Below are 25,733 nucleotides of genomic sequence, written 5' to 3'. Positions count from 1 at the left end.
CTTGACTCTTGGAAACATGTTGATAGCATTACATTCCTTCTGCTGCATGAGCATTAAAAGTTCTTCTAAAGGCTAAGCTTTTTTATGGTATTTTTTTCTCCTCAAGTTACAGATTAAACCCTTGATTTTCATACTGTGTAAAAATTAGGAGAAATTAGTGACCATCACATATCTGAACCAGATCATCACACATTGTTCTGTCTTATGGCTCAATTTATAAGTAACTGAATGAGGAAGTTAATGCTGAAAATTGGCAGTTAAGAAAAATATTCTACTGTAGTTGCATAACTGTAGGCATGTGAATAATTTATCCTTCCTAAAAAATCTAGTAATATTTAAAAATACTGTCAGAAATACGTTGCTGTTAAGAAGTGAACCATGTTTCAATTTTCCATACATTTTTACTGTATTGTTAAACTTTGTAAAAAAAAAAATTAGGCTTAAAAATAAAACTTTTAAAGAGTTTTGAAATTACCGTAGCAGGTGTAGTTTTTCCATAAATAAATGCCTTGTTACATCTTCATGAAGCAGGACTCCACCCAATGAGTGACTGAAATAAACGGTTAAAAAGCTGGTCTTTAAAAGTAATTTCATCTTTTTTTATAGGGAAGACAAAAAATAGATTTGTTATGAAAAAATACAATCTTATTTTTAAATCATATAGCCCTACTAAAACATATTTAGTTAAAAAAAACTTGATTCATGCTTAATAGTCATCTTCCCAACAGTATATGAACCTACTTTATACTCTACTCTAACCTACTCTAATGCATCCCAAAACAAATGACAGGAACAGTTGAAACAAAGCTTAGTTGGGAATGCACTTTATTTATTTCACACTTAGAAAAGGACATCAGAAGGCACTGAAGTGGTTTAGCACAAAACCCCACACAATAGGTGTTACAGAGAAAGTCATGCAAGGTTAATGTTCAGCTCACCCAATGGTCTTCTCATCGCAAAATAGAAACAGATGAAAAAATATAATCATTTTTAAATCTGTTTATCTTGAGGGGAGTCAAGTTTTACTTTGATTTAGACACAGTCACACACAAGTCATTTTTAACAAAGGTGACCACGAACCTGACCTGAGTCAGCTTTAAGTCTCTATCAAAGCATCGCTTAACTTCAGCTGGACCTATGTGCCGTCACACGCAGTGCTAAAGTGCAGCTGTACAGTTCGGATGATCAAACTAATAATCTGCCACTGAAAATCAGGGAGGATGGTTTCTAGTACATATTGGGGTGCCTCTGACATGATGAGAACAAAACAGACCTAGAAAGGCTCATGGATTCATGAATTGAACTCGTCAAGACAAAGGTGCAGAAACACACAGCTGTAGCTCTGCAGTAAGGTTATGTTCAGATAAGGAATGGTTTCCCCAACAAGCTGCATCCCTGACAGCCCAGCAGCATACATTCATGACCAATGTGAAAAATCCAGAGCTTCATCTTAACTGTGCCACCGTTCAGTATGCTCAGTCACCCCCTGGTTTACCTCAGGTTTTGGCACTGGGTGTTAACGTATACAGAATTAGTGCTTGTAAAAAAACAAAACAAAGACACAGTTCATATGCTGGAAGGATGTGTAAATACAGCGTTAAATACAGGCAGTGTTCATCTGCATGGCAGTGGAGATGACGTATAGTGTCGATTTTAGGCAGCATCGCTCCCGAATCAACTGGGATGGAGCTGGATGAGCACCAGCGATCTCTTTCCTTCACTGATCATATCAAATCTGGCAGGTGGGAGGCAATTATCCTGCAAATTGATTTTACATGGACAACATCACTCTGTCATTGCTTTTCACAGCAAAACTAGTTTGCATGTAATGTTCTTAATGACATCAAGAGGCTTTGTTTCCATGTTTCTTATATATGGCAGATGCTTGAGAATCGACAGATGCTCTCTACTGATGTGCCTTTTTCTTTTAAACGGTGAGCAGCATGTCGTTTTAAGTCTACATCTGTCATTCATAACAATCATTAATCAAACTTTATCACCTAAAAAGGAAGATAATTTAAAGCAGGTGGTGCAAACAAGTAGAAATGCTAAGAAAACACCACATCTCAAGTCATATTCAGTCCTTCTGAACCAGTTCATCACAGCAAAACTGGACCATCTCCCATTTAAGTTCATAATCATGGTTCCAATCCACCAATCACAGTAAGGTAAGGGTTCTCTTCTTCTCTTAAAAAGCAATCAACCACATTCCCTCATGCGTATAAAATTAGACTGGACCTTAAGGGCGAGGTGTCAGCCCAGTTTCCTAACTAAACTGTCCTCTTATGTGGAGAGAGAAGGTCATAATGCTACATGGTACTGAATAAAATAACAGTGGAAATAAAATAATATTAGAAATAACATTAAAATTGGTTAAAATCTATAGATAAAACAGTACAATGTTGCTTCCTGTGATGGATAACACCATGCTGTTTTATTTTCTGTAAACAGTCTCTTCCTTCCTCAGAGTGAGCGTCTTCCGCTGCTCGCTGACTCTTCCTCTTTATCTTAGTTTCAGGTTGTCACCAAATGTGCTCAGAGTACACGGCTAAACAGCCATCCTAATGTAATCACATTCTCTGAAACTCTTGCGTGACTGCAATGACAGTTATATCATCGGGTGAGACCAAAGCGATTTGCCCATCTAGTCATCCCGGGGGCTTCAGAGCACGGTGCGTGTAGCCCGACAGAGCGTCCCAGTTTCTCCACAGGAAGGCCAGCAGGAGAACGACGAGGATGGTGGAGATGGAGCGCGAGCGCGTCCTCATCAGCGGGACCACGCAGTTGGCCACAGTTGAGACAAATACCAGAAGGACGGCCATAAGGGCCAGCAGGACATTGATAAGTTTTCCCAGGAGGGTCCGGGCTGTGGCATTTTCCAGCCCCTCCAACTGGACAACCTGCTGATGCTGCTGCTGGAGCTCCATCTTGGAGATCCTGGTCTGACACGCTTCCAGAGCCTCCTGTGGAGATAGGCAGGAAAAAGGGAAAAAAAAAGGTTAGCCAAGTGACCATTTTTATAAATAAAAGCAGCAACTCAAAGTAAACACGCAGCAGGATGGATCCACAGAGTTCCCCTCTGTTGTTAACAGCTGTTTATTTGCAGCCTGTTCTGTTTAAAACAGAACTTCATAAAAAATATAGCAGTGTGTCACATGAAACATACCTTAGCATCATTGCCAAACAGGAGAGTACTGACAGAGGTCCAACATTTTTTACTTCCCAATATAAAATTATAAAAAAAGCCAGGAAATCTTCAGCAAACACGTCTTAAACCCTTGGTCCGATATGCATAACAGATATTAATATTGCTTTTAAGGTCGATAACCCATATTGCACTTTCACACACATACAGTAGTAGCCATTCAAAATTTCCCCACTTTCCTTGATGGGACCTTGGCTGGTCCCCTAAAATTCCTTTTAAAACATCAATATTTGTACTAAAATGTTCTGTCTGTCATGATTTGTGGACATTAAGATCTAAAGAGAAGCATCATCTCCTGGTCAGACGCTGTAATTCATTGACAGGGTGGAGTCAGAGTAAAAAAGTAAAATCAAAAAGTATGTTGGGTTCATGGAGTTGCAGGGGAGTAGGCTGCCATTCGGCTGGCGTTTGACTAGGAAGGGCTATTATGAAAGGCTGCTACTGTACACACAACCCCACAGCAGCATTTCTGGGATGGTTATATTTTACATAAACTCTAAATCAACAAAGCTGAGTTTCTGCATGTTTCACTTTATTTTTGAAAAGTGATACTTTCAAATAAAATCGCACAGCCAACATAAAACACAAGTAACCTCCAGTGTTACTTTTTACCGTTTGTTAACAAGTGTATACAACTCACCTCTGTAAACTGATCAAACTACTAGGAGTTTAACTTTTACTTGATTTTATTAAAAATGTGTTAAATGTTTTAGGTTATTCAGTAAAACAGGATGCGATAACCTAATTTGGACAGATAACATAGTTCAGTAAAGCTGGGATTAGCTTCTCCAGCAGTTCAGAAAAGCCAGCCATGATGCCTGAGTCTTTACGAATATGTATCAAATCTAAAAGCTCAAAGACTTTCGCTGTAAAAGCTGCAGTACACATTCTGCTTCCTGAAATGACAACGCTTAATAGCAAGAATCAACTTTAATGAGAAACAAAACCAAGTATTGCTAGAGAGAAAAATAATCAATAACCCGCAGACTGTTAGCAAAAGCATGATTAATAAAATCCTGACTTGTTACAGAATGTCTTTTCTTACGAAGAGAAACATCTTTTTGGACCACCCTCTTCCTCCCACTCTTACCAGGTTGGATATTTCTCTTTCGTTGTAAGGTGTTTATTAATTAAGAGTAGATTATTTGCTGCTTTTTTTAATTTTTGGAATTGAGATATTTCAACTTGTTTATCGTTTTATTGGGAATAACCCCAAAAGTTAATCGCTTCTGCAAATGAGACCTGCAGCCTTATCGGTTTCTCTCTCTGCATCATTTTCAACTGTTTACTTATTTTTAAAGGACCCATAGTATTAGCTGGTCAATAGAGGTGTATCTTTACATGCTACTGTTGCCAAGGAAAGGAAATGGAGCAAGAAACAACTTTAACAAAAGTGAGTTATGCAGGATCATTTATAAAAATAAAAAAAAAGACTAAAACTCAAGCCCTCACAGACAGCAGGCAAGGATGAGTAATGAGAGAATCTTACAAGGAAGTGCTTTTGTTTTGGACAAACAGAAAACCTGCTGGACAAACTGAATTCCTTGGGCAGAACTTCCTGTTTACACTATCAATATGCATGGTGAGATAATGCCACTGACTGTTGCAGGGTGTGTGACCACCTCAGTTGAACACGCGTCCGACTAGCCCATATTAGCTCACAACTGCTTTAAAAACAGGAAACCATGCAGGCATACCACATGTGATAGCAAAGGAGCCATAACAAGGACCATGCTATAGCCCCGAATTAAAAGGTAAATAAGCAGATTAAAAGGAACAAGCAATTAGTAAAAGCCTGCACACCATGAATGGTCATTTATCATCCTTATCTCCCCAGTAACTAGAAAACACTTAATAGCTTTTGTGGGTGCGATAAGAGAGGAGCAATTAGTGACCACAAAATCAATTAAAACACTTTAAAAAAAAAAGAAGCTTCCTAAAAACTGCACAAGCTATATTTCTATTTTAACAATGCAGTATTGTAATTGCTGCCTTAACTCATTACAGAAATGAGAAATAACTTTCTTTATTAATCATCAACTTAATATTTGAATCTGAGTATTTTTTAGTAGAATTCTGGCAGGTTTCTCTCAAAGCAGATGATTATTTGTAACATGGATGAGATGCATATGGACAGAGGTCTCAGAAACCCACCTGGATGTCTCGAGCTCTCTCATAGGACTGGTAAGCGATCTTCTCCTCCATGCTGACCAGCTCCTGTTTGAGGTTGAGGATCTCATTCTGATGGAGCTCTGTCAGGTCATTCAACTGTTCCTCCAAACGCTCACACCTAGAGACGCACACGGAGAAAGCAGATGTCAGCACCCGAGCCATAATTAGCTCCCACCCGAAATAGAGCGAAAACAAAAAAAAAGATGTAGACTTTAGAAGAAACAGGCCAGAGGGCATTTGACAACATGGTACCCAACAGCCCTGATGACCTGTGCTGATAAGATTAGGACCTGCTTACTCATCTCCTCATCCAACTGGCCAATCACAGGGAGAGCTACTGTTGTGAGACTGGCCAATGGAGAATGCTCGTTAAGAGGAGGGGGATCTGTACTCCCTTTGTTTGGGTCTCAGATAATTGGAAAGACAAAATTAACAAAAGACTCCATGTCCATACCTTTATTTATCGTCAGGAAAACTTCAGCTCCCTTATGTATTAGAATAACTTGCAATAAAGTATAAAATTTGATCTTTAGCAACTATCCTAACCTAAAATACAGGACATTGTGGCCTGAGCACAGAGCAAGGAATTCAATTAAACAGAACCTTTAGGGTAAACAATGGAATTAGATAAATTTCCATTAAAGAGTTCTGCATTAGTTTTTTTTTTTTTTTTTCCTTCATTACGAAAAGAAAAAGGAAATCAACAGGAAAAGTTTTTAATTTCTAGTTTAGGTCCCTTAATAGTTGGAATCTGGAGAATAATCACCTGGATAATTAATCCTATCGAAATATTTTATTTTGATGAGCATCTGTGGGCTTCAACTTAAAAGCCAAACACTATAGTTTTTTCAGTTTTTTTCAGTAATATCTTATTTGAATTCAGAAATGTGTAGAAAATATTTACAATATATATTTTTTGTATTAATGTTATTATTTCAAAGAGACATTACTTTTCATTAACATTACTCACTGAAATTTAAATTAGCAACCATGGTGATTACTATCATATGCAAAAAGGTATTTGAAACCTACTCCAATAATTATTCACATGGAGTACCTGTTAGCTTTGTCTTGAAAGTTTAAAGTAATCATATGATGGCTAGCATTGGCCTAAAACCTAATCCCTTTATAATTCAACCTACTATTTACCAAGTCTCTTATTTTGAAAGGCATTCATAGCTTAGATTTAGCGTTAAATAAATATCTTGGTAAATGCCTGGCTCTCCGTTAACAGCTGAAGCTAACACCAATAACGGTAATTTTCAGTTGTAGGGATTTAATCGTTGGATTTAGATGTTGAGGAGTTATTGTAGGTCAGGTTGTTTATGGGTGTTTTATTTTGTTGCAACAGACGGGAATAAACCTGACTTATCAGTCCTGCAAAGTGGAAATTATTTTAGCTTTACAGAATAAAAAAAACCAAACAAACAAAAAAAAAAAAAAACAGATGCTGCTCTGGGCCGGGACATTTTAGGAAGAAGAATGTCCAAAAATTCTTCATCTGGGCTCAATGTTAGTGCCCTCATGTCAAAGCATTCCTTAGCAATGTGAATGTGTGTTTCAAGGCCAGAGTTTAAATGGAGTCCTGAGAAAATTGCTGATATAACAATGAGGAATGATTACTGAGAAGAACCGTGGGCGTGGAAGATGTTTGGCACATTTTAAGAATCTCAGATAAAACACAAGCTGCTGTCTAACAATTAGAAAAACTATAATGTTTTATAAAATAATAAGTGGGGCAAAATTAGCTAAATGTGTTTCCCAAAAGGTGTTATTTTTTTGGAGTAAATATTAAAGGTGACTTGTTTTTATGTTGGCTGTAAATAGTATTTTTTAATAATGGATTAACTGCCTGTTACTGCTTTTTTTTTTTTTTTTTTTTTTTTTTTATGTAGGACATATTAAATAAAAACATCATTACTGCTGGTGATGATGTCACCTTAGATGAATAATAGATTTGTGTCTAAAATTAGCAGGGGTTTCCGGTTAGGTGCGGGAATTTCCTCCTAACCATTGATTGTGATCATATAAAAACTTCCTAGGAATGCGAGATAGGACAAGCCGTTCTGTTACCTGTAGCGTTCCTCCTGCAGCGCCTCCATAACGACTGTATAGTCTCTCTGATAGTTGCTCCTCAAAGTTTCCAGGCTCTCCTCGAGCCTAGTCTGACCCTCCCTTAAGTCCTGCATCTCCTGTAGCAGCATGTCTAAACTGGAGCCCTGGCTTCTCTCCAGTGTGTTGCCCTTGGAGCTTGGAGGGCCCCCAGGAGCCCCGGTGGTGCTGTTAGCCCCGGCTGAACCCGATGTAGCACTAGAGCAGTCGTCGTCACTAATGTATTTGGGACTCAACTGGAACTGATGTCCAGCATTAGTCAGGGATCGTCCGCCTCCTCCTGTCACACCCTCTTCCACTGAGGGGTCATCTAGCGAGTCTTTGAGGTTAGGGATGTTGTCTGCACTGCCGAATTTGTTGCGAATGAGCGAGGCGATCTCCCGTGGCTTGGAGACGACCGCGCCTGCAGCGGAGTGGGTCGCCTGGGAGAAGCTGGATAGGCCCCCCTTCACGCTGTCCACAACACCCTCGCTAAAGCCGCTCACTTTGGCACCGACATCCTTCAGGCCCTGCTGCATGTCCCGCAAAACGTCCTTGGGCTGGCGTGGGATTCCGTTGTGCTCTACTTCCCTCAGCTTCCGATGGTAGTGCTCCAGCTTCCTCTGCAGCTGCTGGATGGTCTGCGCCGACTTCTGGTTCTTTTTCTCAAACACCTGCGAGCCACATAAGGTATAAAATCACAAAGAATAACACTAAATACTTTTTTGATAGCAACTTTTTTTGGATAGCAACTGATATAAAAACTTTCATTGTGATGTAGCGATTGTGCAAGAAACTGTGATAAAATGCTAAACCAAACACTCAAAGATTCAATCATCCAGTCCCGTACCTGTTTGATACGTGTGCTTTGCTGTTTGTCAGCATTGTTGGCGAGCTTGAGGTATTCTGCTACGTTGTCGTCCCTTGCTGTCTGCTCAATCTTAATCTGCTCTGTGAGCTTGAGGATCTTCTGCTGCAGCTGAGCGATTACCTGCTTGGTGCGCTGAGGGTCAGGGGTGCCATCCTCACTGGAAGGGAAGGAGCTGTCCGCCCCGTACGAAACAGCGAGGGGTGTTTGGCCCAGCCCGCTCACCTCCAGCCGGTCAATCTTGATTAAACAGAGAGGAAGTTTAGAGTGGGTAAAAGGGCATCGGGGATGAGGTAAGGCATTTAAATAAAGAAGGAAAAAGTTTGGAGTTGCATTTTGTCAGCTCTTGCCAAATTTGCTGACATGATAAAAAAAAAAAGGTTTCTGCTTTTTTTTTGGCTTGTTGCTTGAAAAGAGGAAAAGTGAGACAGCTGAAAAGGCAACTTATGGTCACAGCTTCTCTGAAGAGAAAGATGCCCGCTATTAACTTCTCATTTATCAGTTCAGTGGAAAAGAAACTGTAAGAAAAACATTATTACTAGGCTGCAACTAACGATTCTTTTGCAAATTGATTCATCTGTCGATTATTTTTTTTGATTAATCAATTAATAACCAGATAACTAAAGGTTCTGTAAAGAACATTTTTTACTAAATTAAACCAGTGAAACTAAAACTTTTCCACTTGAGTTCTGGATAGAGCATATTGACAGAATAAATTTCTTATTTTATTTTTTTTTTAATCTTAAACACAAAATGTTAAAATATATTTATTTTATTTTTTACAATTTTGGCATAATTACTGCTGTAGTGGGTTGCTCTGTCAGCTAAAAGCATGATTTAGAGTCTATACTCAAGTTAACGATTATTCGATCACTAAATTACTTGATTATTCCAATAATCAATTTATTGTTTCAGCCCTAATAAATAAATAAATATATATATATATATATATATACACACATTTAATTTCTTTTATTTATTTTCTAAACACAAACCTCTCTTAATGCACCCATATGTGGGTGTGTATATCTAATAATATCACCACTCTTACTCAAAATGATGTAAATTCTTGTAGAATTTAAATTATATTTTTCGCTCAAATTTCCAATAAGTTATACTTCCCAACCATTTACTTTTGTGCACACATTCAAATTAAATCAGAAAACCTTTTATTTCACTGGCATGAAATATAATTTCCCACAACTAATCTTATTAACCCTTTGTGTGCTGTAAATCATTGTATTTGTGCATGAGGTGCAACAGGGTTTTAAATCTTGGCTTGAAGCAGTTTTTGTAGATCACGACAGTTGTCCTTCCTTCCAGACTGTGACCTTAAAGATACTGGCAAAAAAAAAAAAAAATGTCCAAAGGGAGTTTTTCTTCATTCATTTCAGTAAATGGATGAAACCTAATAGAGAAAATGAGTCCATCACCTTCAGAGGAGCTGATTCCTGAATCACACAGAGAGCTGCTATGACTGATCAAAGTAACAGTACACACCATCATAGTACTGTCTCAGCTGGATGACTAACAGAGATCGCAGCTGAACATGCATTGAGGAAAACTATGAAGTGCACTCGCTTTATTCTTTTTGTTGAGTGTATATACGTTTGGAAATATATTCACAACAGAAGCAACTATCTCTAACGAGCGTTAAAAAAAGAAAAACTACCGCTCACCTTTCCAATCTTTAAACGGAGAAGTTGTTCCCAGTACATTTTTTCCTCCCAGAAACATCGAGCTGTGTATTTTCATCTGTCCAGACTATTTATTTTATGTTCCAGTTAGTTAGAATCCAACAGGTCGGCTTGTTGTGTTTCACGCGCTCCAGTAACGTCTACGCCCGCGGCTTGTTGCGAAAACTTTAAATCTCACCTGAAGCTCAGACCGCTGAAGCCCCGCCCACTTTCTCCCTACCCTATCGGAGCAAAGACATAACGTCATCCCTGTCAGCTGCAGGGAACACAGAAGGCGTCATCTTAAGAGAGCAAAAATAGATCAGGTAGAGATTTCTTTTTTCTCCACAGCCTTAAGATAACTGAGACGGTCATTACAGGAAGACATGATCCAGTTCCAAGTTACTTTTAAGGAACTCCAGCATGCATGCTATAACTTTTAAAATGTTCCCTCTTACAAACACAATGAAATTGAGGATCATAAATGCACCATGACAATGCTTAATAAATAAAATATTATCAAAAACTTCTTTTACAAAGGACCAAATAAAAATAGAATTTTTAACATAGAAATTCTTTGTTTATTTATTCATTTCAGACATACAAGTATATCCTAAAGACAGTATATGTCCATATATCATAAATTAAAACAGTCTGAAAAGGGGTGTAAGCAAGAAGCTTATAATGCCCACCCTCCAAAGCCAAGTTACATTGGACTAGAAAACAGAAGGAAAAAAAAGATAAAAAGATGGCTAACATTTATAATACATATCAATGTATGATTATTATTATTATTATTCTACAATGATAACATTTTAGGGGGGAAAAAAAGGTAATGCTTACAGCTCTTAACTACATTCACGTGTTTCATAATTTTTTTTATTGTATAATTATCAAATATGTTTTTAAACCTTGTTAATGTACAATCTTTTAGCTCCTGGTCTAATTTGTTCCATACATCAACCCCAACAAAAGAAATACATATTTGATAGTATTGATAGATGTGCAGCATGCTGTGACTGACAAAACCCATACGCCACAAAAAGTGATAGCTAATGAAGTCCACTAACACACGACTTTATCATAGCATACCTATAGGAAATCTGGGTGGAACAAATGTAACTTTTTCCCTGGAGGGGGAATCCCCAAGGAAAACAAATTGGAAGTATTATTTGTAGAAATATTTATGGAGGATTGATTCTTATTTTTGTTCATTTAGAATTTGTTAATTACCATTTTATATATTCAAAAGCATGATCTTGTTTCTGATCCAACTATCCTTGTCACCATTATTACCATTACTACTTCTACAATTATTGTCATCAATTCAAAACACAATGCAAAAGGAATTTATTTCCTTTTATTTAAATGGAAAATCCCAATGACATTAAAGTATTCCTTACTCCTGCGAGTCCTGGTAAAGATGGTGTAACAACATTAGCAGAGTTGAAGCAACAGGTAAGGAAGAAAGGAAAGCCAGTAACTAGTATTCTTCCTAACTGGATTACAAAAGTATCTGCCTTTCAATAGAACTGTTGAAAAGCAAGAAGAACCAGTTTGGCATCCATTACACAACCTTCGCATACAAACCTTCATTCCTCTACGTACAGGTCAACAAGTGAACAAAACATTCTGACGTTTTTTTGTTTTGAAGTAAAGGGGTTTTCCCTTTTGCTTGAAATCTTTAAGGCAACACTAAAAGAAGAATAAAAAAAATAGTACCAAGACATATTCTTAAGTAAATTTACCCAACACATGTAGTGTTAGACTAATCTCTAATGAAGCCTGCTAAATGGCATTAGAGACAACCCATAAATCAGAACAAGAATAACTCGCCAGACAAGAAAAAAACCCCAAAAACAAAAGTTGATTTCTTCAAAATGGCCCCTGCCCTGTGTTTAGTTTAGTGAAAAAGAACATGATTAAGTTTATGAGGGGCCTATCTCATTCATATAGGGCTCTGCATGGTGCAAATCTTAATATGGATAACTTATCTTCCTCACCGTTGACATTTAACTGATTAATCAAATCATATATCCCATCTTACAGGCATTACAAAGGGCAAAGGACATTGTAATATAGCATAGATAGGGGTTACAGATACTATGATAAGAAGGCCCAGTGACCTGTACCAATGTACACTGAAGCCACACCCGTTTACCGATCAAAGAAAAATCCACAGTGAGCAGGCGTGGACACACCACTGACAGCCGGACAGTCAGGTGTTTTCCAAAGACGGAGTCCTAATTTTACTGATCCATAAAAAGGTGATCTATGCTTTATAACTGGCCAATGCACACTCACAGTTTGGATTTTTAGCAATATATGACAACCATATTCCAAAACATACATACCCTTTTCTGGCATTAGACATCAGAGAAAATAATAATCTCTTAGAGCTGAGCCATCTGCAAATAGCCCAGTTCTGTAACTAATCATGCATGTAATTAAAGATTGTCAGCCGAAGGATAAAGCTAATTCCCGCCGGGTTTAACAAAGCCATACATGCTGATGTGCAGACTCACTGAAGCAAGAAACCACTGGCTTCATCACTGGAGTACATGTAGCCTAATAAGAGCAGCTGATGGCTTGTAATTAGAGGGTACATTGATATCAGTCTGATTGGTCTTCATTATAAATAAGGAGTGACAGAGTCTCTTTAAGAGGTCAGCAGCCTGTACAATATAAAGGTCATTTTCTTAGTTTGAAATAAAACAACACCTGTTGAATGACTAAAAATAAACATGAAATAACCAATTAAGCGGAGTTTAGATACTCGGGTTATACAGATTGTCTAAATCATGCTCTGACCTTAGAAAAGTTAAGACCAGATGAGAAAGACAGACACTACAATCTATCAAGGGTTAACAAACCTTTTCCAAGGCCTTTGGATTCCACTGAACCACAGTGAGAGCCACAAATAGAGAAATCATTCAGTGGTGGTGAACCTCTCCAGGAGTGGCTGGCCTACCAAAATAATCCAAAGCCACATCAATGAGGTCATGCAGAAGCTGACAAAAGAACCCAGGTCAGCATTTAAAGCACCGCAGCTCTAACATGTCTGTGAGATCAATGTTTAGGATTCAACAATAAAAGGCTAAACCTGTGTCTCTGGGAGAGTGTTCGACTAAAACCACTGCTGACAGGAACAAAGACAAAGACCTGTTGCGTAATCTTGATGATCCTTGGGACTTTCTGGAAAATATTTTGTGTACTCAATAGGCATAAATTAAAGGTTTTTGAAGGTGGAGATTCTGTTACATCTGGAATAAAACTGAAAAAGAAACAAACAAGTCACTATTCATTATTCTTAGGCATGGTAGTGGTAGTATGATGGCCTTGAGCCGCTCTGTTGGTCAATCATGGCTTCCTGAATTGATAGATCCTATACCTTTAAATAAAAACCCTAATGGTAACTGTTAATTATGAAGTTTGTGTCTTAAACTCAAGTGTCCCTGAGAATAATCTGAAGCCCACCTTCAAGTATACCTTGGAATAGCTGGGAAAGCCGTCAAGTCAAAGCCTGTAAATAAATCTGATTGACATAAAGTGTTGGACCTTAAGCATGCTTTCCATGCTTAAAATCCTTCCAATATGACTGAATTAAACCAATTCTGCAAAAAAGGCTGCACACAGCTTAGAAGACGGCGAATGGATCCACAGGGCTCGCCCTAAGTGCCAGAGGTGGATCCAGACTCCTGGGTTGCAGACCTTATTCCTCTACAACTGCTTTGCCCATTTACTCTTGTAAAAGAAAAAAAAAATCTCCCTTTCCCTAAGTCCTAACTCTAGGTCCGGCTGTGAGGGGCCTCTGCCTGTGTAACAGCCTCTGATCCAAGTAAAGCTTGTTAGAGCAACCTGCTTACCCAGGATCCAACAGGGCACTGGGAAAAAGTCCAACTCAACCTAAGCAGACCTACAAAACACACCTTACAAGCAGGCATTTAGAAGGGATTACTAAAGTTGGTAGACACACTTATCACATAAATGGATGCATGCGACCAGAACGTCCTGCATGGCCAAATGTGTATCCATGTCATCAAATAAGAAAGATTAGATCCTTTGATTTGATCTTCAATAAGTCTGCATTACGGTTTTGGTATATTTTACCCAAGACTAGTGTTTTAGTTCAGTGACCATTCAAAGGGCCTGATTAAAAAGAAGAAAAAAAGAATGTCCACGCATCTGCCCCTTTTATTCATCAAGCTAAGAGAGTGTAAAACCAATTTCTCCTAAAACATGTTAAAAAATAAAATGAGCGTGGATTATAACGTTATCACAATGAAAGTTTGCATAATATTCTTCTTTCAGTGTTTATTAAACATTCATATAAAATCTGAGCACTGAACTGTTCTATGATTGTTTCAGGTAACAACAGTCTGAAACTTCTAAAATTAACACTCTACCTTCTGACCTGTTAAAGTCAAGCCATTTCACTGTGTGCATAAAGCGGTGAGTACCTTGCCGGTTGTTAAGGCTTGTATTGCAGCTGAATTGTGCTGAGCTCCCTGTGATGTCAGCCTAGGTTTCCAATGAAGCTGCGGTTTGAAGTACAGCGTTGGCAGAGAAGGGTAACAAGGATACTGTAACATTGGGTGTCCTTCTGAGAAATTACACCGAATCCACGCCTCTTCAGGGACAGCGTTCTCCGAAATATGGAACCTGTGCAGCTCTGCTTTGTCCTGGCATGTCTACCCATTTCAGTGGTTGTAGGCTGGGTTTCAGGGCTATCAGTCCCCTCTTATCTGCAGAGTCCAATATCCATCACTGATGGGAGTAGGGTTACACCGTGGATGTAATAACGTCAGTTCTCAGCATTTACCTTTCTAATTATTGTGTAATACTAGGTTAATTTTTAATCTATGATTATTTTAGACTTATGTTTTGTTATTTCTTTATTACATGGGTTATACTTTGTTGGTTGCACACAGTAATAAAAAGAATTTCCTTGTGAGGATTAACAAAGCAATCTGTATCTCATCGTATTACCAATGTACTGCATGAGCATTAATGCCACTTGAACATTTTGTCACATTAAATCCCACATTGAATCTATTTTATCATATGACAGTCTAACAGAAAGAATATAATCCTGAAGTGAAAGGAAAGAGAGACTAGCTGTATGTGTATCTGTACTTAGATCAGGAATGGGCAATTCCAGTTCCTGGGGGTCGTTATCCTGCAACTTTTAGATCTATCCTTGGTCCGACACATCTGAATCAAATAGCTGAGTTACCTCCTCAGTATGCAGTCAGTCCTCTCAATCATCTATTTGATTCAGGTGTGCTGAACCAAAGGCATATCTAAAAGTTGCAGTGTACCGGCCAACAGGAACTGGAATTGCCCACCTCTGACTTAGACACATAAAGGCTCTAATTAGGTGACTTTTTACCATAATCTATTGCACTGATTTTATTTAGGTGCATTAGAGGAAAGGATTGAATGCAAATGCTAATACCAAGGTTCAAGGTTTTCATTTGTTAAAAAAAAGCAACATTATTGTGAAATACTTGCGTAGGTCTATTATAAAAGACCCCAATTAAATGCACTGTAGTTAACTGAAATGTGAAAAATGTAAATATGTATAGAAAGAGGAGTGTGGGTTATCTGACCTGTACTATGAATCTCTATGGATTAATGCTTTCATAACGTGGTGGTTAACCAATTTCCTTTCTCAAGGCCTTAATCTGTGAATCAGTCTGAGCAATAGCACTGATTGTTCTGATCTTTAACCCTGCTGTAAAGATATCAGAAAGGAAGAGTTTAATGGCTGTAAACTGCCATTCAGTAGTTGTTATCAGAATTTGAGCCTCTCGGCTTGAGATGAGAAGATGACTGATGCACTACAGAGTTGTTCCTCATGTTTTGAGTTTCCACAATGTAAATCTAAAAAATGACAAATATTTGTTTTTTTCATTTAAGGAAATCTGGTGAGATTAGAATAATACCCTTTTTCCCATATCTGGAAAAAAATACAAGGCTACATGTGTTGCCATTCATGAAGCAGGTCATACAACACACTCACTCAACAGGAGCACTTAAAGCAAAGTCGCACAAGCCTTTGTGTTAACGTAATGGGCTTAAACACAAAGTCAATCCCAAACAGAGCATTCCCTGCAGAAACGGCACAAAAACAGGAAACAATCCTGCTTTTGATTCATCTAAACTTCCAATACAGCAGAAATATTTTACCCACATAACCACACACCTTATGCATGTGTTGACTCACATTTATGAGGCTAGCAAGGGGAGAGGTATCAGACAATACCAGGCTGAGTATGACCTCCATGATGAATTAGGGAGTCACATGTCTGCTGCTTAGACAGGAAATTAGCTATGTCTTTTTATCATTTCGTGTGTCTTTCTGGAGAAAACCAGAGTAAGGAACAAAGAGGAGCAAAGCACTCATCACTTTATCCAAATAGAGTCCACTTCACTCCACTGGACAAGAAGAAGCCAAAACCAAATCCAAAGAATGTAATCTTTGCATGAAATATCCAGGATGGCCAACAACAAATCACTACATGAAGCTGAGCAAACACAGAGCAACCGTATGCCACGCAGAGTCCCAGAAACTATGGAGCAGAAATATATGCAGTTGACCTTGCAGAGCCTCCACCATTTCCAGAATGCACTTTATGGAAGAGGACAGATTCCTTTTGAGCAAAGCGGACATTTGATGTGGAGTTGGAGTGACAGAGTGGAGGTGGCTAATCGACTGGAGCCATGTTGCTTTAGATGCTGGCAGGAGCAAAAGCAGAAAAAAAAAAAAGTTTACTGCAAAAGTTACATGTTCAAAAAAGTCCATTGCAGATAAAATCCCAAGAATGAGAAAAAAAAAGGCAAAGACCCAGAGGACGGATGTGAGCGAAGTGAGAGAGGAGACCGGAAAGAGGGGACAAAAAGGACCCACCAGGAGCTGTCATTGAGAGGGAGTCAGAGAGGTTGTGAGAAAGCATGGAGAGGGGAGGGGGAGCTTTTCTTCTGTTAAACTTTTTAGGCCAGTTCAGCTCCGAAAGCAGAGATTAGCTGAGGCAGAAAAAAGGGAGAAAAAGCTTCTTCTCCCTCCCTTCAATTATCACCCAGCATGATTGTCAGAGCCAATCTGTTTTCTGGCTTAGTGAGCATGTGTGTATGAATCACCTTCCACTGTCTGTGTGCATCAATAAGCAGGCTTGGTCATAAGTTTCCTCATGCTACCAATACTGACTGAACAAACAAAAATGAGCAGAAAGTTCTATGTGATTACAGAGCCTGTCAAAATGAAGGGCACAACCCTATGGGGGTAGTTTTCGTTTATGGTGAGAAATAATGAGTGAAAATATCCCAACATAAAATAACTTGATTAAAAGGCTTTAATAAAAAAGCAGGAGAACTTAGAGAACCAGAGGGGTGAGTGAGCATGATTTAGGAAGCCCGTTTATGAAAGAACAAACCCAAGTTGCGCAAATGAAGATGTGATGTTTATGGACCCAGTGCAGCACAGCTTGGTCATCAAGTTGGAGGATCTGTGCAAGGGTTGCATTATATTTGAGAACATATCATACAGAATATTATTGGTGAATAATATGAGAACTTTGTAAATAAATACATCCCAGATAATGAGGCAAGAACCTTCACGCTAATGGGTGCTTTGGGGAGTGGTGGCCTAGTGGTTAGAGAGCTTGGAATCCAGAAGTTCTGAGTGCAAGACCCTTAACCCCACACTGCTGCACGGGCGCCGCACAATGGCAACCCACTGCTCCCTAAGGAGAGGGGTTAAATTAAGAGTTAATCTCATTGCTCTGCTCTTGTGATAGTGTAATGAAGAAAAAAAACAAAAAAAAACACAGAAATTAAACGCTGCATTTTGATCTCTGCAACATTTATTTTTTTCCCCCCAAAATTTACATCAGGATTAGATCTGCTGTTTTTGGCAGTGTTAAGTAATAGTACCGTTTTTTTTGTCAATTTTAATAGTTGTGCTATAGAACATTTAAGTGTGGGATTCTGCAAATATAAATTAATATGTTCTGTTGGTTTCTCCAGGCCGTAACCTATACTGTGCACTGAAGTAGTTTGTGATGGTGTGAAGGGGCTGGTATCAGTTCCTAAGTCTGAGGCCATAGTTCTTGGCTGGAAAAAACTGGAATGCCAACTCTGGGTTGGGGGCAGTTCTCTGCCTCATGCTACGAAGTTTAGGTATCTTGCTGTCTTGTTAAGGCGACAGAGCAGAATGGAATAAGAGATAGATAAATGGTTTTGGTGAAGAGAAAGTTGGCTTAAAATAAGCAAAACTCTTGACTCACCAGTTAGGGTACATTCCGACTTTCATCAATGAAAGAGCAGGAGCACAGATAAAATTGGGCAAAAACAAGCCTGGGGGTGGCCATCGACCAAAGGGGCCTTTCAAGAGGAATCTCTTCTTCACATAACATATAGTCAGTTAGGGTTGGTATTTGATCAAGATATCTGCTCGGCTTTGGGCACGTCACATTGAGGGGAGATCACAGGAAACATCTAGATTTTGCTGGAATATAACACATACTGTCTGGGCAGGGAATGCCTTGCTATATCCTAGAATGAACAGGAAAATGTCACTGGGTAGAGGGATGTCTGAGGTTCTCTCCTTGGCCTGTTGCCCCTTTTGATCCAGTCTCAAATGAGAGGATAGACAGTGCCTCCCAAATGTAGATTTAGGACTCCTTGTAGCAGGAAATGATGAGGCCTCCAGCAGGGTTACTTAAGCTCTCATGGTGACTCAGTTCTTTTACACGTTTCCTGGCAGGATTGCTTACCACAAATAGCAAAGTGGCAACACAATCACAAAATCCCAGAGGGGGGTGTAATCATGTCCTGACGAGTAACGGATTCATTGAAAAGAAAAAGAAAAGAAATGTTTGCCTCAGGGATGGTTTTTCCCTCATTAATGTCAGATTAGTTAAGGGGACGAAACAGCAGCTGTGGGTTAATAAAAGTTTAATTTAGGTAAATTAACAAGTTTTTAATTTGCCATATGTTTACTGTGACAGTATTAAACAAGTATGCAGCAATTCTTTATTATTATTAAGGTGACAAAAAACAAGGATATTGCAAAAAGAACAGGATTAGACAACCATTTTCTGTAGAAGATAATGAAATATCATCTCAAAGGGCATTAAGGTCTTAATTTAGGTAAAAAGCATTAGAAAAATTCCAGCTGTCAAACATATTATTTATGGATGTTAATAAGTTGACCTACACCTCAGTAACGGTTCTGCCTTCAGCTGCATGCTGAATATTTGGAAACGCTTCTTACCTGTGCTTGGTTAAAAGAAAAACACACACTGGAAAAGATGCAGATTAAAATACAAAGATGTAAGGCCTCAAGAATGTGATGCAAACAGGTGCAGGTTTAATGAGCTCTGGATTAAAACTGGTCAGACTAGATCTTAATGGAAAACATGCACTGAAAGAGAGAATACCTGGTATTTTCCATGGGGCTTAAGTTCACCTAAACTAATTGGGTCGGTCCTTCCATATCCAAGATAAGACCTTTAACAATAGTCATTCTGTTCTTATTCATATGCTTCACGTCTCTTAAAAAGCAGCAAGGAACTTGTTAGACAAGGGCCTCTGTCATTTGCAGTTTAAATCGGGTCAAGCCTGCAACAGGGACAAATATTTCTGGAAAAGTCTAGATGCAGTAAAGAGATATGCTGATGTGGGTGAAAGTAAAAAAACAGGTAAGTTCAATATAACTGGTTAGTGAGAATTAAACAAGAGGTGTTAACTAAAGAAGGATTCAGCTGTGTTAGAATAGGTTGGTAGGTTAGATTTTTCTACCTAAAAATCAACAGCAGAGTCAAGCAGCAGTTTTGTATTTTTCTTACCGCAACATCCCTTAAATGTTATGGTCACCTATTACAACACGGTTGGTTCTGGGGGTGACAAAGGTTACATTTACTCAGAATATAGGGAATATTGCCTTGATAGACTAAAGGGATTTCAGGTCTAAAGAAGTGACAACAGGACTCCAGAGATGGTCTTTTTAAACGCCACCCCAACCTTAAAGCAAGCCTCTATTCAAACATGTATATGCTTCGTGTTTAATCAGTGGCAATGTAGGTGATCGCATACGTCATGAGCAACTTCAAAGACAGGAATAATAAAGACTGGTTAGGGTCACAGCAGCACGAAGGAAGAGAAAACAAAATGGAAATAACATGCCTGTATATAATTTTCTTTAACAAATAAATATGTAGAATAAATAAATTGATTGAGTGACTTTAATGATCTCACAATAGAGAAATGTACTTGTTACATCAGCTCAAATAGTCAAAGAAGATGAATGTGCATAGAGGAAGGGAAAGGTGCATGGGATATATACAGTACAGTGCGTCCACATATGAACGCTTTTTCTTTTTTAATAGTAGGATCATTATACAGGGTTATTGCTCAGGGTGTTTACATGGGTATTTATATAGATGGATATTTATATTTATATATAGTTATTGCACAGGGTATTAAAATAGTAAATAATAGTAATAATAAATACACACAAAAAAGAGCCTGCTTTTTGGCAAGAGCCTAATTTATTCAGACAATTTTGCTAAAATATTTTGCAGGAAAAAGCTTAGATTTTAAAATTGCTTATTTTTATTTTGTTATTATCTCTTTGTTAAAGAGTGCAAATAGATATAGATTTAGGCTTTAACTGTTGCTTTGCAGAAAGTCCTTGGTTAAATCCCAACTGCATTGAATTTTCATGTTTCCACCATGCACATGTTGGATTTGTATGCGTCCTCTGACAGACTGTCAACCTATTCCAGTTTCCTACCTTCCCCTACAGCAACCCTGCATGGATATAAACAACCGATGGATGGATGGACTTCTTTTATATGTGGATAAAAAATGAAATTTGTACACTTCACATATTATACACTGACATGAAGTCATATGATATAAAAAATTGATGATTGATTTTAAACACATTTCTCCTGTTTTTTTAAAGTTCACTTTAAATCCAATTTGCCTCGCTGTCAATTGTTACAAATGTTTCTGCTTAAATATATTCTACAAGTTTTAACTATTAACAGTGCTTTCTATGCATTGAATGTTTGTATGCAATCATGAGACAAATCTGGTTTGAAGCCTTTCAGTCTGAAACATGAATTATCTTTTTTGAGTTGAATATATATAAAGTTAAAGGTAACTTTAACCTGGCAAATTCAAACAAAGGTGATTTAGGAGTCATTTATGCCGCGCTCAATACAACATATGACATAAAATGGTTTTACATTGTTGTTACCATTTTTTTTTTTTGTTCAGTTATAATGGTGTTTTTGCATATTTAAGGGTAACTGTGGAGATAAAGAATGATAGGAGTTTTATATATGTGAGAGGAAGTGTTTATGGAAAGAAAGGCAGCATAAACACCATGCAGGAATTAAATATGTGTACGTGAAGGACATGGCAGAACCAACATTGAGTGTGGGGGGGGTGGCTAAAGCTCTGTCTGTTGGAGCTGGTTGGTATTTGTTGTGGCAAGGTCTGTTTATCCTCCAACTTGGTTATGTAATGCGGAAACAGAAAGGGCTCTGACCAAAAGACATGGTTGGATGCTGCACAATACTCAGTGTACCATGGGTCAGTATATACACCCCCAACACAATGCAAGGCTATTAATCAGCAGGAAAATGAAGAATGCAGAACAAACAGTTCCAGCTTTCCCCCCTGAAAGATTATTAAGTCTAGCCACACATTACCATCCTGTAATGACTTCACTGACCACTCCTGCTAAAGACTTATTTAGTCTAAAGCGAATGCAGGGCTACATTCTGAAGTCAAAATAAGGCCAGAGAGAGACTGCAGATTTCATAGCAGGAAGAGAGTTAATTGGGAGTAGAATTTGGCCAAAATAAGGCTCTATAGCTATTAATTATCTAATGAAAAACACAGAAATTCTCGCTGCTAATTTGATTTTTACTGGAACTGAGAAACTTCCATAAAGACCAAATTGATGGATGGAATGCATCTTAAGCTATTTAAAACATATCATCTTATATGTAACAATGATACATATTTTTACAGCTATTTTCAAGATAAATGATGATGATATATGACAATTCATTCAAAACCAAACTCCACCAGAGGGAGCTAAAAGATAATCTAATCTGCAAAACAGGAGTCAACTGAGGTTGGTACAGCTAACTCTGGATGTTATGCCTGCTTTACTGGATTTTCTGTTAATTTTCTTTTAATCGTTGGATTGTTTGCCAATATTCCTACCTTGTCACCTCACCTGACAAGCATGCTGTCCAGAAAAGGTGACATCACCACAGCAAGGCATATATATGTGAAAAGAGGCAAGACGTGAAAGTCAAGGTCATTGCAAGAGGAAATTGTAGAAAGATTTTTAAAAGATGCCATCATAATATGCTAAATAAGAAAGGGACAGTAAGAAAGAAAAGTTGGATGGATGAAAGGAAGATATTGTGAGATAATAGAGTAATTAATTCATTCATTAATTAATTTCATGTAAAAACAGTGAGGTAGTAGCAAACTGCAGAAGACATACAGATTTTTTCGATTCCTACTGGCTGACATGCATGATAACGCAAAGGATGGTTCTGGTTATTAGTGGAAAGGAAAATATGCAGATATTTCCCTAGAGGGTGCGATCAGATTTGAAATGTGTGTCCATGTGTGTTCTAACTGGGTCAGTAGAGCAGAGCAGAGCTGAGCTCAGCGATCTATGGACTCATCCATAATTTATCAGAGTCGCACAAACGATACAGACTTAGCAGGGAGTGGCAGGGATAGAGCATGGCCTTACAACACAGTCTGGCTGTCTGCTTTTCTGACTAAATACAGGCAACTGTTAGAAAAGTCTCCTTTGAGACAAACTTAATAATGTTTGAGCAAAATGAGGGAAAAAATATCCAACATTTGTTATAATTTGTTTAACCAGGAAAACCCATTCCGCTTTAGATCCATATTTGCCATGACTGCAACCCAAAACATCAGTAGAATACGGCACAGAAACATTTTAAACAATATAAAAGATCAAAGGTCCCTGAAAATATTAACAAAATGTAAAGCAATTAAACAAAATATATTATTTCAGACAAATTTACAGAATTCAAGACGCTGAATTTGGGAGAGAAGAATATCTTTACAATCTAGGAAATGGGAAATGGTTTTATCTTTAAACGGAAGCAGATGATCTGAAGATGGTTATTGAGGATATTGAGCAAAGACTTTAAAGGAACAGGTTAAAGATTTTGTTGTAGCTTCAAAGGAAAGACAGGACCTAATTCAAATGAAGACACAAATTTGACATTTAGGTTTTGTTTTAATAACTACTGAATCTGAGACCAGAAGGAAGTTAGATACTAACTCAAAGCTGAAACTGACAAGAGTGCTAAAATGAATCAAAGACTTAAATTTCAAGCATGCAAAAGGAGTTTAGAAGTGTAAAAAAAACCCTGAACATAAGCTGATAAAGCACCTGCCAAGACAGACTAATGGTCCATTTCCTAGGACGGTTCCAGATCTACTCTGCTTCACACATCTACCCTCCATATGGAACCTGTTGTTTTTCCACTCACTTACTGATAGATGGAGTAAAGCCTAGAAGCCTCATCTTCAGTATTTTTTTTTTTTTGTGTGTGTGTGTGTGTGGGGGGGGGGGGGGTGGGGGTGGGGGGGGGGGTGGGTCCACTTTTTTCTATAATTGAACAAAACGTTTGATTGTGGTTTGCTTTTTGGATTCCATAGACAATATACGAGCATCTGAAATGGGGATTTTCTTTATTAAATACAATGTGCATTGTGCTGACCTTTTTCTTTTCCTTCAGCCTTCAGAAAATGTTTATTATGTAAAAATAGCAAAATGATCTGAAACCTTCAGAAAAATGTGGTATTAGGATTTCTCCATTACCATCACCTTTCTCCCATTGGAGGTCTTGGCAACATATGGCTGATCGTATCCATGGCCAATCTATAATCAGTAGTCTTTTTACATCACATTGTTTCCATGATGGTAATTTTAGCCAGAAAGTTCAAAAAAGAAAATCCATGTAAATGTTTCCAAAATGGGATGAGGGGAGAAGAGTCAACCAAAGTGAAACCAGTGGAAAACAGTCATAAATCACAGGAATGTAAGCATAAAAATGAAAACATTGTTTTATGAAATTAGATCAAATCCCTGGGAAACATGTTTGGACACAATAAGGAAACCAGGACAGACATCAAACATAAACTGATAGATATAAACAGAGAGGGGCTGGGGACATACACTATATTGCCAAAAGTATTTGCTCACCTGCCTTGACTCACATATGAGCTTAAGTGACATCCCGTTCCTAATCCATAGGGTTCAATATGACGTCGGTCCACCCTTTGCAGCTAGAACAGCTTCAACTCTTCTGGGAAGGCTGTCCACAAGGTTTAGGAGTGTGTTTATGGGAATTTTTGACCATTCTTCCAGAAGCGCATTTGTGAGGTCGCACACTGATGTTGGACGAGAAGGCCTGGCTCTCAGTCTCCGCTCTAATTCATCCCAAAGGTGTTCTATCGGGTTGAGGTCAGGACTCTGTGCAGGCCAGTCAAGTTCATCCACACCAGACTCTGTCATCCATGTCTTTATGGACCTTGCTTTGTGCACTGGTGCACAGTCATGTTGGAAGAGGAAGGGGCCAGCTCCAAACTGTTCCCAATAAGTTGGGAGCATGGAATTGTCCAAAATGTCTTGGTATGCTGAAGCATTCAGAGTTCCTTTCACTGGAACTAAGGGGCCAAGCCCAGCTCCTGAAAAACAACCCCACACCATAATCCCCCCTCCACCAAACTTTACACTTGGCACAATGCAGTCAGACAAGTACCGTTCTCCTGGCAACCGCCAAACCCAGACCCGTCCATCAGATTGCCAGATGGAGAAGCGCGATTCGTCACTCCAGAGAACGCGTCTCCACTGCTCTAGAGTCCAGTGGCGGCGTGCTTTACACCACCGCATCCGACGCTTTGCATTGCACTTGGTGATGTATGGCTTGGATGCAGCTGCTCGACCATGGAAACCCATTCCATGAAGCTCTCTGCGCACTGTTCTTGAGCTAATCTGAAGGCCACATGAAGTTTGGAGGTCTGTAGTGATTGACTCTGCAGAAAGTTGGCGACCTCTTCGCACTATGCGCGTCAGCATCCGCTGACCCCGCTCCGTCAGTTTACGTGGCCTACCACTTCGTGGCTGAGTTGCTGTCGTTCCCAAACACTTCCATTTTCTTATAATACAGCTGACAGTTGACTGTGGAATATTTAGGAGCGAGGAAATTTCACGACTGGATTTGTTGCACAGGTGGCATCCTATCACAGTTCCACGCTGGAATTCACTGAGCTCCTGAGAGCGACCCATTCTTTCACAAATGTTTGTAAAAACAGTCTGCATGCCTAGGTGCTTGAATTTATACACCTGTGGCCATGGAAGTGATTGGAACACCTGATTCCAATAATTTGGATGGGTGAGCAAATACTTTTGGCAATATAGTGTATTTCTGTCAGAGCTGCTATAATCCAGGGGACTGGTCGGGATCAGATTTAATTCAAGGCTCATCATAAACACTTGCTAGGAAATGTCATTTTAATGCATTTGATTTGCATTTATTCCAATAAAAAGGTTTTAGTCCATCATTTTTTTTATTAAATCAAGATATTTCTTATCTTGATGCTGTGTCTCTGTTTGCGTTTGGAAGGATGGAAATAT

At 38.6% G+C, this 25,733-nt stretch overlaps 1 protein-coding gene across 7 annotated transcripts in view; it reads right to left on the bottom strand.

Moving 5' to 3' along the window:
- Positions 1-808: 808 nt before the first annotated feature.
- Positions 809-25,733, bottom strand: part of tmcc1a (transmembrane and coiled-coil domain family 1a) — a 60,908-nt gene continuing 35,983 nt past the window's right edge. For 5 of the 7 annotated variants that reach the window (XM_038271422.1, XM_038271418.1, XM_038271420.1 and 2 more), the window contains 4 exons: positions 8,319-8,576; positions 7,451-8,142; positions 5,360-5,495; positions 809-2,963 (listed from right to left, as the gene is read on the bottom strand). In XM_038271422.1, coding sequence (XP_038127350.1) covers positions 2,649-2,963; positions 5,360-5,495; positions 7,451-8,142; positions 8,319-8,576 — 1,401 coding nt within the window. In that variant the 3' untranslated portion in view covers positions 809-2,648. Of the gene's footprint in view, positions 2,964-5,359; positions 5,496-7,450; positions 8,143-8,318; positions 8,577-10,015; positions 10,208-14,472; positions 14,844-25,733 lie in introns of those variants that run through there. The other 2 variants (XM_038271423.1, XM_038271424.1) reach the window with 2 other exon arrangements.

The sequence above is a fragment of the Cyprinodon tularosa genome, unplaced genomic scaffold (genome assembly GCF_016077235.1).
Source record: "Cyprinodon tularosa strain WSP-4 unplaced genomic scaffold, ASM1607723v1 ctg8, whole genome shotgun sequence".
NCBI classification, from domain to species: Eukaryota; Metazoa; Chordata; class Actinopteri; order Cyprinodontiformes; family Cyprinodontidae; genus Cyprinodon; species Cyprinodon tularosa.
The sequence above is the reverse complement of the archived record's forward strand: the minus strand, read 5'-3'. Positions and strand labels throughout refer to the sequence as shown.